Source organism: Epargyreus clarus, unplaced genomic scaffold, assembly GCF_041222505.1.
Source record: "Epargyreus clarus isolate Ecla_fem2 unplaced genomic scaffold, WU_Ecla_fem_2.2 ptg000014l, whole genome shotgun sequence".
NCBI classification, from domain to species: Eukaryota; Metazoa; Arthropoda; class Insecta; order Lepidoptera; family Hesperiidae; genus Epargyreus; species Epargyreus clarus.
The window spans coordinates 1,601,968-1,614,790 of NW_027332222.1; the positions used below are offsets into that span (position 1 = coordinate 1,601,968).

At 33.0% G+C, this 12,823-nt stretch overlaps 1 protein-coding gene across 2 annotated transcripts in view; it reads right to left on the bottom strand.

Moving 5' to 3' along the window:
- Nucleotides 1-12,823, bottom strand: part of LOC140747151 (neuroligin-4, Y-linked) — a 115,374-nt gene that overhangs the window by 37,222 nt on the left and 65,329 nt on the right. For both annotated transcript variants that reach the window (XM_073079425.1, XM_073079424.1), the window contains exon 2: nucleotides 174-830. In XM_073079425.1, coding sequence (XP_072935526.1) covers nucleotides 174-751 — 578 coding nt within the window. In that variant the 5' untranslated portion in view covers nucleotides 752-830. The remainder of the gene's footprint in view (nucleotides 1-173; nucleotides 831-12,823) is intronic.

Sequence of the window (12,823 nt, forward strand, 5' to 3'; positions counted from 1 at the left end):
AAGAGGCTGATTAACAGAGCAAAATTTTTATTAATTAGAATTGTTTTAGTAAATGTAAGTAATTCGTATAGAATTACTAGGAATATCTCTTTTAGTCCCTAAACCTAATTAAAAAAAATGATCATGACATCTTTGTTTCTGAAGATACCAATTAATTAAGTGAAACGTCTTACCTATTAGATCCAACAGGTGGCGTAGCGTACGGAACGCCCAAAAACACCTCAAGCGGACTCAAGTACCTATGCTCATCCATTGCTAGTACAATCCCCTGTAACTTCCCATACTTAGTTTGGACTATCCTACTACTTATTTTAAACTTAACATTAGATTTGGGAATCGGATTTGAGGGATTCAAGTAATATCTCTTATAGTCTCCGTAGTTACTATACGAGTTATCTTCGCTATAAAATTTACCATGCGGTTGTAGAAAATCTTCGCTATTGTAATACGGGTTCTGTTCGAATTGACCTTGGAAATTAGGTGTATTATCACGATCATCGTAATCATCATTAGGTGGATTGCTCTGACTATAATCACGCTTATCAACACTTCTATCAGTATTACGACGATTCATATTTGTAGTGTTCGAATTAACAGATTGTACTAATGAAATTATAATGAGAATTGAATACAAATTGAGATTGGCATCTCTTTGGGCGGTACGTTTAGTTTTTTCACACTTGTGTCTACAATCATTATTCATAGTTTCGATTTCAGTCCGGTTTTTGTGGAACTGTCCGTTCGATAACATATTTCGTCATGTTATCATTTTTGTTTTTGATTCGTAGCTACGGTCACTTTTTGAGTTTTTCAAATTTTCTGATCGCCATCTGTAACAAGGGAAATGGAACGGTTAGTCATAACGTGATATTTCGGAATTACAAAATGTCCAAGTTTTTATCAAATGTTCGCTTTATAATCCTTAAACAATGTACAAGTAATATGTAGTTTCATTAAAAGTAAACAGAGGGAAAACGGAAACGGAATCTCATAGATATATCAGTTCGACTTGAACAGAATCCACTTTAATACAAAACGCGTTGATATCTTCACTTATCGTATTTCACCGCGTCTTTCTCTAAGACCTAGACTCTAGGTAATAGGATATTTCAATCCTTTACGCTATCTACGACACTTAGACAGTCTTTGTAGGCGGATTGTCGAGAAACGAGCGTTTGTCTCACATATATTACCTTCGCTGTGCAAAATGCAGGAGATTCATCGAGATTCTTTCACTGAAGAATCACATAAATTGAATTCGTACATTTGCCAATGGTAATGTAATAAAGTAAATTTGAAACCTTTTGTTCGAATGTATACTTTTTTGTTTTAAAGAGAGCTATCAAGTTTTCTGTGTAGATTAACAAATTTACTTAGTCCGAATTATGATAAAGTTATATTGCATGAGGCCTATACCCGCAAAGGGGCTTTAACTTAATTATTTTATTTCTCGTTTTTTATTACTAAACTTTTATTATATGTATCTAGGTTAGGTTAAAGATAAATAAAAGGCTTATTATTATTATTATTATTATTATATTGCATGAGGCAATATACAGACTTTCTACCCAGAAAGTCCTACTTACAGCTGCTAAGACATTTTAAAAACAAACTTTTGTCGTTGCAATATAATTAAGAACTAAATTATGAAAAATCTAGAACACTTATAAAATATCCAGCTCAAATAAGTCACCTAGCAGTACGCCGTGAAATGTACTTTCAATCTTTGAAAGGTACAATTAAGGTTTTAAACTATTTATAGAATTTCCTCGAACGTTTCTGAAACTCAATCCTCAAAGCGCTCGGAATGAATGAAAGTCAATTTACTGCGAACTAACCACTTCATTCTGGTTAACAAATGCTATAATTAAAATGATTAATTCGAAAAAAATCAAGCATCTTCGGAGTATTATTCAGTTTTGTATTGTTAGAGGAATAGTTCTTCAACTTGGCCTTTTCGAGACTTTTTTTAATATCTTTTACAGCAAGCGACTGAGGTCCAGACGTAATGGGACCACAAAACCGAGGTCATTGTCGCCCATGGACATAATTTTGTCCAAACCCTTAACAGAGTAGCAATTTTATCCACAGACAGTCTAAATTGCGATGTTTCCACAAAACTTAATGACTACTATGTTTTCTTACCACACTCTTAAAACCAGAACACAATAAAACAATTCTATTAATATAAGGCTGAATTATATTTCTAATACTCATTTATAAACCAACCACAAAAATTTACCATCTTAAATACTTTAGTCAAGGCGTTCATTCCATAAATAAAATTAGAAGTAAAGGGTAAAGTATCGGGTTGGCACACCGCCCTTATTTCTGGCACGATAATTGTCTAAAGGGGTGCTCCTGATTAATTTTACTCATTTAATCCACAAATTGAAAGCTTTATCACGTCTAATCTTATACAGGTCGCCCCCTGTTCTTGTTTATTAGATATTCTATACGTATAACAACTAAAAGCATGTAATGCTTATGAAAGTATAATGTCTATGATAACGCAATAGATATTGCTTAAGGAGCACCAGCATAGCGCCACTCTTCCTTTTACCGTAATATTAATTAAATTTAAGAGAGGAGTTATTCAGGTGTATAATATTCAGTTATCAACAGATATGTGCATGTACAAACGCGACTACGCTAGTTTCCAGTAGTAGTGGACATGCTGGTGTTAACGGACGGTAGATGGATTATGCCAGAAGCCAAAGAAAGTATAAGATCAGAATAAAATGTAATAAGATCCTCACTATTAGGAAGAATCACTGATATCTTTTGCGATATTCTTGCGGTTCAGGACGATGAATGGACGTGACATAACCTAGATGACAATGGCCCTAAAAGCACAGAACCGTTACATTTATCGAGCAAAACCTTCCAATTTTCACGTTGGAAAAACATCTCATAATTTCGGCTGCCATATATTTCATACGTCAGCTGGTGCTATTGTGATCTCTTTAAGAGTTGAAATGTGTTACAAATTGCCGTCAACGAATCGCTGACGTTCTTTCATTTTTGTGATGTGGAATTTTTAGCACAATACGTACAATTGTGTCTGGAATTGTTCCAGTTTTCATATATTAATATTCAGAAACATTATACTTTTTGTGTAAATATCAGAATGAGCATGAAGTTTCCTTGGTGTCGAGTTGTCACTGTCCTGTGAAACGCTGTGTGCTAAATCACTATTCATTTCCTTCGTCCTATATCTTCCGTTCTTTTTTTCTATTTAAATACTCCGTCGGAAAAAGAGCGGTGTTAAGTGCGTAAGTTTAATGTATATCTTTTCGTTCGTAAATGGAACAAGCAGATGTTTCTTTTTTACATGATTGCAATATTTCGTCCATAATTAATCTGTTCAGCTGTTTGAAGGTCATAAAATCTTGGTAAATTCGAAATTTAAAATAGGTCTTGAGAACTTTTTTAAATCAATAAAATTGCATAAATTTCAAGATATCATTACTGATCAAAATATCAAAACTAAGGATGGAGCCTCGGGCGGTGATTCAAAATAACATTTTGCAAAATTTTCGTGTACAATTAAATTCATATCTTGTGCGGAAAGCTAACACGCGCACTTCAGAGATAGCTGGGAGCAAACAAAGGTTCAAAGGATTAGATTGTTTGCAAGTACAATGTCACCCGCGCCGTGCACTATATGGGTACGGTAGCTCTTATTTATGTTAAAATGGGATACTCAAGTTTCCTTAATATGTGTTAATAATTATAGTTTAAAAACTAAAAACCACGCTATAATCGCACAAGGAAAATCATTAATTCTGATTCCTGACGATCCTAATGAGGTGAATGGGATAAAATGATTAAAATCGTGTGTTCGAAAATCCGTGTAAATCCGATTAGTTTAATTTTTTTTAAACTAATAATCGCTAAACTAATAATTTAAAATAAAAATCGAAGTAGGTAAAAATTCAAAGATTCCGTTACATCACACATACAGATCAAGCTAATAAAATTGTAGTAATAAAAGACAACTGACTTCCAAAGACTGTTTCTATCAAAGGATTTAAACTGGAAAGAGTATAGACATTACTATTAAAAATATATATAACGAAATGGGACATGACTTTGGCCAATCAAATTCTAATATGATGCTTGGTACAGTATTAGAAAAGAGTAGAGAGAATTATTTTAAAATTTATCGAAATAGAGTCAATATAGAAAATAAAATTTTTAATGACAACGTTCAGCTAGTTTTTAATGTGGACTTTATTTATTTATTTATTTTACAAAATCCACAGCTTTTAGTAGTAAAGATTACATAGCTTATGTTTTAAACTTATAGCCAATTACGGATTTACATTTTTTATGTAAGCACTGTTAAACTACCACAAAGAGGTTTACAATAAAACATTATAAGTGCAAGCGTGCTTGAGTGTGCATGCGTGCGTGTGTGTGTGTTTGCGTTTTTGTGTGTTTATGTGTGTGTGGGTGTGTGTGTCTGTGTGTGTATTAATGTGTGTGTTTTGCAGCTGCTCTTCTAGTTCTATAATTTATAAGTAGATTTTTTATGGCATTAAATGCATACTTGGGTATAAATAACATAAAAGTAGTTTTTTAATACAATTTATGAAACATAAACATGCCTTTTACCATTCCAATATTACATTATTTAAGACACCGAGGCGCAGTAGTTTGAAACGAGACATCCTGTTAAAAATCTGTCGTTTGGACCCATTCTGTAAGATACTCCTGTGTGTTTACAAGCAACGATGTTACTAAATGTATGAAGCATATCCTCGTAGTAATAAACTACCATGCATGTCGCATTATTGAACGACAGATGTAAACGGATATGTATTTTAAACTATGTCTTAGAAAAGTTGTAAACTTGATGTGATAGTGTAGGCTTCAGGTTACAGCCAATTGTGGGGAGAGATCCGTAGTGCCTATACATTCGGTTTGTTTTTGGAAAATAGAGGGACAAAAACAAAATCATTATAAATAAATACAATTTGAACAATCATTTACTTCTGTAGGAAGTAAAACACACGAAAGATAAAAGTGTAAGAAGAGAAATACAATTGAAGCGCATCGAAATAGTGAACCCGGTTGGTATGGTACAGTCACCAAGCGGAGATTTTAGCAGACTTCCCAAAGCAGAGGTTATCTATTTGGCAGTAAATCGAAGATCTTCTTTCTGACTGCATACTCCTGACCCTTGTAAAGATACAGCAAGCTAATATGCCCTTCAGAGATAACGCGAAGTACACGAAGCTCCAACGGATACGATTGTTTCAAAGAACAATGCTAGCCTAACCGCACGTTGTAACGAACTCTACAGATTACACCCATATGTTCATACCTTATTATTGTTAACCCAATCTTCACTGCAAGGTCTTTTATATAATAAAATAAAATATTTTATATATAATGCTACGATGAGGCTGAGATTCATATAATTAGTAAAATTAATATTACCAAACCCGTAGAAACTTCAAAGTAAAGGTACATAAAACACACACACACATCAATATACAAGCTGAAATTTTCAAGTGTGAGTGGATAGTGGTATCCGAAACTACAAGGATTAGCGAAAAATTCTGATATGTATTAAACCCGTTTTTATGGAGATTAATAATGCATCATTACATCTAAGAACAATCCTTAATAATATAAAAAATAATAAATTCATGACAAAATATTTAATTCCTTTATTTAAACAAACGTTGCTCAGTTAAAAATCCTATATAAAAAAGTGACAATTTTCTTTGTAAATGAATTGAAAATGTACAGTCCTAGAGTAACAATTAAAGGAATTTTTATGGACCTTGACATCCATAGATCTCGGTTTTAATAGTTATGTAATCCCCAAACATCGTTTATACCAAACTTGGCTTTTATTATATTGATGTTTTTTTCTGATATGAATAATGAACACAAAACAACATGATTGTAAATTGTGTAGTGCTTTTAACAATCCACTTTCGCGCACTAGTGAAATGAAATAAATGATGATTGCAATTGGGACGAAATATTGTTTTGGATAACGAGGCTATTTCACATTGTGGTATACCTGTATTATATTTAAGGATAGCGTTCGACTAACTACGATAAATAAGTGGATCAAGCCATGAGGCTACATTTAAAACAACTTTGTTGAAACGAAAATGATTAGGATTAATATTTCGTCAACAAGTTAAATAATTTTCAAGAAAAATCTGAATCTGAATCTGAATGATATAAATCTCAAACGTTTCTGTAACGTCATGAAGGACATGTATAGTAGGGTGTCCCGTAATTTTTTTTTTTTTGATTCTCTTAACAGCAGACCACTCAAAAGTTGCGTAAATAAGCGTAGAATATTAAAAAAATAATAAAAAAAAAATAAAACTACATCTTTAGGGCTCTACCGAGCTTCAAAGTTTTGCGAAATTGACATTTTTTGGTGATATTTCGCTGTTCATTATTACTGTTCCTTAACTTAATTTTGAACATTTATTTACTTTATTTTCTATATTGGGTCAATATAAACACGAAGTTTTGATTTGCTTACAATAGCCCATTACCAGCGACTTCGCATTTGTTAGGATTTAATCAGCAAATCCTCATATTTCCACAAGTTTTTTGTTATGACTCGCGAGTGTTTTCTATGTGACAAAAGCAATTGTTATACCATATTTGCTATTTATACTATGTTAGAAACATACTGAGAACTTGATGATCGGCAGCTACCAACTATATAGGAACATCCAACTACATTTGCGTGTCATCTGGAGAGCTCTACCTAACTTTGAAGTTTTATAAATTTTACATTTTTACAGACACGCAATAAACATCTATCAACCGTACAAAATTTAGTTTATAATCAATGACAATAACATAAAATAAAAAAAGTATTTTCTACCCAGAAATTGTGCTTGATTTTACATCATACCTATCAATAATAAAGCCATCTCTATAAGAAGCTATATTTACACTTTAGGAGGCCTCTGTTACCAGTTATACATTTATTTCTCTTCACGCCTCCTCATTTTAAATATGTTAAAGAACCGACGTTTATATAACCTGAAGCTCCGCACAATATTTTGGTATAAACTCTAGTAAAGAACTTTACTTATTGCGGTTTAAATATCCTAGGTTTAGTGCAACTTTAAGCTTATCTAGTCTTTATTATTCTTTTCTATACCAGTAATCGAAAGGAGTCGCTATTATCAAACAACATAGTGAAAAGCATGTTTTTTTCGCATACAAATAAAAACATCTCTTTCGACCATAGAATCGACGATAGAACTCAGATTTTTGGGTTAAAATCAAGAGCAGGTCCGGTGAAATGTTATATGGTTACACATTAGGTTCAAGAAAATATTCCACATGTATTTGAAAACAATTACATAGTTTGTTGCGAATAGTAAATAGTGTTTTACTGCGGCCTATAATTTGCCTGACTTGCCGAAAAATGTAGTTAATGAAGATATAAAGATGACAATTATCCATTTGAATCAACTGGACATTGTACTCTAGACCTGGATAAATGTCCCACTCGAGATGGCTACTTCTGTTAATATAATAGCAACTCATCACTAATGCCATACTTAGATACCATAAGATTTTACATTGCCTATTTATTATATTATACGTCGTTAAAATATACGCCCGATTTTATTTCTTATCTAGAGAAAGACTTCTTCTTTTAACTTTGGATTCTTACTGAAAAAGCTGAGTTCTGTTATTGATTACGTTATCGAAAGAAATTCTTTTTCTGTGCATTATTTGTACATTTTCTAGGAGCCGAAGTAGAACCATATTACATTGTATATACTCTCGATTTTACATAAAAATCCTAGTTCTCTCGTGGATTCAATGGACGAAAGGAATAATTTTGTGACAACATTTTTGTCAGTACATTGTATGATGATAATGACTACATTGGGGAGTTAGTATTGCGAAGAATAATAAAAACGGGATAAAATTAATGTGGTACTAAGCGCAGGATATTAAAATGGCAAAGAATCAACTTCTCTGCTAGATAATATTACATCGAAATAATTGTATGTCTTGAGCGCCAGGTCAAAAAATGGCCGGTTCTTCAACATATTTTTAACAAGGATCTTCAACTCATGTTATGGCTTAAGAGGTCTGATTTTGTTTATATGATATTTTCCCTGTCACATGAAATCTACACAAAGATGTAACAGCCTCACAAAGTATAACTACGACGCAGTTACAATATCGAGCAAAAATACCAAATCTTGGACACAAAAATAAATATCAATTTTAAGTATTTGTTATTAATTATAAGCTCTATATTGTTTTTATCGTTTTATCGTCTTTTTCTATTAATTTTATTACAAAAAAAAACTCCTTAAACGTGATTTTTTTTATTATTCTAGGTGTCTGTTAAAATGGAAAATTTATAAAACTTCAAGGCTCGGTAAAGCCCTCAAGATGACATGCAATTGTATTTTTTTTACTTTATCCGTAATCTGTGTAAAATTACGCAACTTTTGATACCTCTGCTCATAGTCTAGCTCAAAAAAAATTTTTTTTCATACAAGGACGGGACACCCTAATGTATAGTCCCATGAAATTTAAAGAGAGTTACTCATTGAACTAAATAAATAAATAAATAACTCACTCGTGCCCAATTATAGTGGGACTACTAAAAGTGCAACTATGCTTTTAACAGACTATGCATATCAACATTCTTCTAAAACTATTAAATATAATATTGAATAATTTTAGAATTATTGTAATTTGTATGTAATATTGTTCGTTATTTAGTTAAGATTTTTTTGGCAAAGTAAATACAATTGAATTTTTATTTTAATTAATTTATATTTGAGTAGGCGGGGACTTTGCCGTTCACATAGACACTATTTTATATCTAAGCGAAAAAACCTGTCGCTCATCCATCCATTGTACGACATATCAGAATGGTTCGATAGGAAAACTTTACATAAAATGCAAATCGCGAACACAGATGGCGAGCGAATAAAAATTTGCATACTTGTCACGGCATTTATTTATTTTCGGGCTTACAGATACACTACAGATGTTTATTGCGAAATAAAATTCGACATCATTCTTTAAAAAATTTCATCCGCCAATGTGGACACAATAAATGGAGCGGCAATCTGTATTTTCAAAATATTTTATTATTTTGAAGTAAAAATGTGCTTTACAAGGAATCAAATATAAGACGAGTTGTGGAAGAAAAGATAGATCTGCCAATTCATTTAGCTAGCTTGGTGCAGTACTGCATTAAAACCTGTCACTCTTAAGAGAAAACCCGTATCTGATAAACATGAATGTTACACGCAACTTAATGTCCAAAGAATACTACAAACCCTTAGCAAATAGCGAAAGCATTTACTTACTAAGAGTGATTTGTTTGTATTTCTTCGAGTGTCTCTAGAACTATTGAACTGAACAAATTTCCTACACAAATTTATTAATTATATATCAGTAATTTTGTATTTTACTATGCATTTTAATCATATAAACTTTTAATGCGGCATTTTTGAATGATCACTGGTATCATTAACGTTAGTATGAGCGACCGCGGCGTGCCCTCGGGGCCCAAGCGGTCATTTTGCGTATGATCCCACACCGCATGTTAACTTATAAATAAAACATTGTATGGTTTTAATAATAATGTATTCATTATAAGCAGTGATGGCCTCATGGTTGAAATTCAGCCTGACAATCGGGGAGAAGATTCAAAATCCAGACAAGCACATCTTATTTATGAAATAGTCCTTAAAAAAGTCGTGTGGAAGGAAACAAAATTTACCAATTTGCACTAGGCCAGCGCGGTGGATGATGATGGATGATGGCCTATATCCCTATCGCTTCGAGAGAAAACTGAATAATTGTATATGTTTAAGTTTTATTTTTACAAAATCGGGGTAGTAAACGAGCGTAAAATTCACCTAATACTAACTTTTTCTGCCGGCTATGAACATCTGTAATCAACTAAATATAGAACAGAGATTCTACCTAAAACTACCATAGATCCTTAACTGCTCCCATGGATTAAGATGGTTACTGATCACCTCATATGAAATTAAGCCGTTTAGTTGTACGTTTATTGTAATTTACACAAAAGAAGTTCACCTTCTAAAGTTAATACATTTTGTAGGTATATCAGTAGATGAAAATCTATTACTGCGTAAATGGGAACTACTCGTATATACCGCAGTTTGGTCACGTTCACTTTCTGGGGCGACTTCGTTAAGGCGGAAATTTTAAACTTAACGCTACGAATCCGAAACTACTGTTAACATTTATCCGGTTTCCGGCTGACGCTAGAAAAAACAGCGTTATACAATTTTCTACAAAGTTAATGTTAGGTTTTAAAACTAAAAGTGTTGTACAATAAATAATGCGGCGTGATAATTTATTATTGTAGGACTGTTTGTGATGCAACCACAGTAATGATTTCTAGGTCAATATTACGTAAACTATAGTTTGTATAAAACCAATAATGTACCTACATAAATACAGTATTCTACTAGCCATTCTAATTAGTAGAACTGACAAACTTTCAATATTATATATGTGACTGTGTTTACTTCCGAATGTTAGACCACCAATCATCCGGCAATATATCTAATACCTTTAAACGTATCACGTAATACGTGCAGTGCCTATTTTTGAAACCTTTCACAAACATTGCTGTCTTTAATACACTTCGTGCACTCTCATTCATTACACTCTTGCAATGTATACTCAATACGTGCAAAGATCTTAGATAAGGACTATTCGCCCGAAACGGAATACAGAACATCCGTAGCCCCAAATATTGACCGGAGGCTATTCATTCTGGTATACATTGCCAGCTTTGTTTGTGTACAGATTGGTTCTATTTACATCGAACCAGCCATGTATATCTTTCAACTGGATAAGGTCGGAAAGCCTTTTTGATGTACATGTTTACGAACGCTTTCACCATTTCGATCCATTCGGTGACCGAATGGACGTTCTATTTGTATTGCCCCACAACTTTGATGATTGCTAAACTTTCACCGAAATAGGTATTGAGTTTTTGCGATCTTTGATTTCTATCATTCCTGATGCATTTCTGATTGCATGGCACACTAGGCATCGCAAAGCGACACGATAAGAAATATAATCTACATGAGTGTATACTACTTGTATACTTATACTAAACTCAATGTTGTCACCGGTGTATGTTTGGAGTTATTGAGTTGTTCGGAAAGTCATTTCGTTTATTTTTGTGAAAATGAAAGACAATTTTCGTATAATTAATAAATATTTTATAAAATTATTTATTGACCATTTTAGCCCAACACCTTAAGCCATCTTTCTGGTAGGAGCGTGATTCCACGTTCTTAATTTGTTTGGTCGATTCTTGCAAAAACTGTTGCAGGTTATTTTTGACCTCTTTATTTCAAGTAAAGGTTTTGTTGTCAGAAAAATATTGCAGAAATCGGAAAAAATAATAATCTGAAGGCGCCAGATCTGGAGAATATGGTAGGTGTGCTAGAGTAACTTATTTGCTTCAAAAATTGATAATTTTCGTGACGTTTCGGGAGCAGATCATAGACGTCAAAGCGACGACTCAAATTTTTCATCGTGAGAAATCGGGGGACTCATATATCGAACTTCAAGCTTAAATCCAGGCCTTTCATGTGGTCATAAACGGTTTATTTCTATAAATTTAAACTCTGGCCGATCTCACGTATTATTATTGGCCGGTTTGCATTAACTAATACCTTTATCAGCCTTAATCGGCCTACCAGAACGTGGTGCATCTTCGACTTCAAAATTGCCGGATCTAAATTTTGTAAACCAGTTCTGCCACTGGCGTACTGATAACACATCTTCTCCATACCCATTAGTTAATTTTTTTCTGACTTGAACAGTATTTTTACCTTTTCTATAGTAAAAAAGTAAAATATGACGAAAGTGCTGCTTATTGCTCTCCATATTTAAAAGGGCACCCACTAAAAACTATTGCATAAAATCAATTGAACTTATTCATACATAAGCCTTGCTATATCAACTGTAGAAACATATAATGACAATGCGACTTAAGTGTGAAGTTAGCTGTGAAAAAATACAATTAAATCCTCTATCGGGAAAAAACGAAATTACTTTCCGAACAACCCAATATTTTCGATTTTTAGTATTCAAAAAGGTAAATTACCCTATGTAGATACCTTATACCAACAATGTTAAGTGCTACTACGCCTTTTTGTAGTACAAATTGGACTCGGAGGAATCCGTAATCAATACCTAATCACGTTAATTAGATATGTCAGATGGACGCCTGTTTAAAAAAATAAATTGAAATATAAAACATAAGTATACAAATTAAGTCACGATTAAAATAAGCGAAAGTTAATAAACAAAAAAAATAAAAAGGCGGCATTACAAAATATATATAAGGCGGCATCAGGAAAAATGAAAGGAAAAGTTGTCACATATCATCCGATAAAGACAGTTCATAGAATAGATGACACTGAAAACCACGGAGGCACTATTTTTCACGCCCAGAAGATATGATCGAATTGCAAGCACGCAGTCTTACTACGACCTTCTCCAATACGTGTGAGGAATTCCTTTAGCCATACAATGCAAAAGGAACCTTAAGATCCTGAAATCAGAAGACGATTCGAAACAGGGGAAGCGCTAAATGAAATATAAAGATTTCACAATGAAGAATAGATCTTAATACGAAGACGTAGAGAACAGTTTGCGATCGGGAAAGTTCAAAGAAACGGTTGCCAGAGGAACTAAAATTAATGACAAGTTTTCTGTACGTCTTGAGCTCGCATGTTACAAATGAGTGCACCGGAATTCTGATACAAAAGTAGCTTTTATTTCA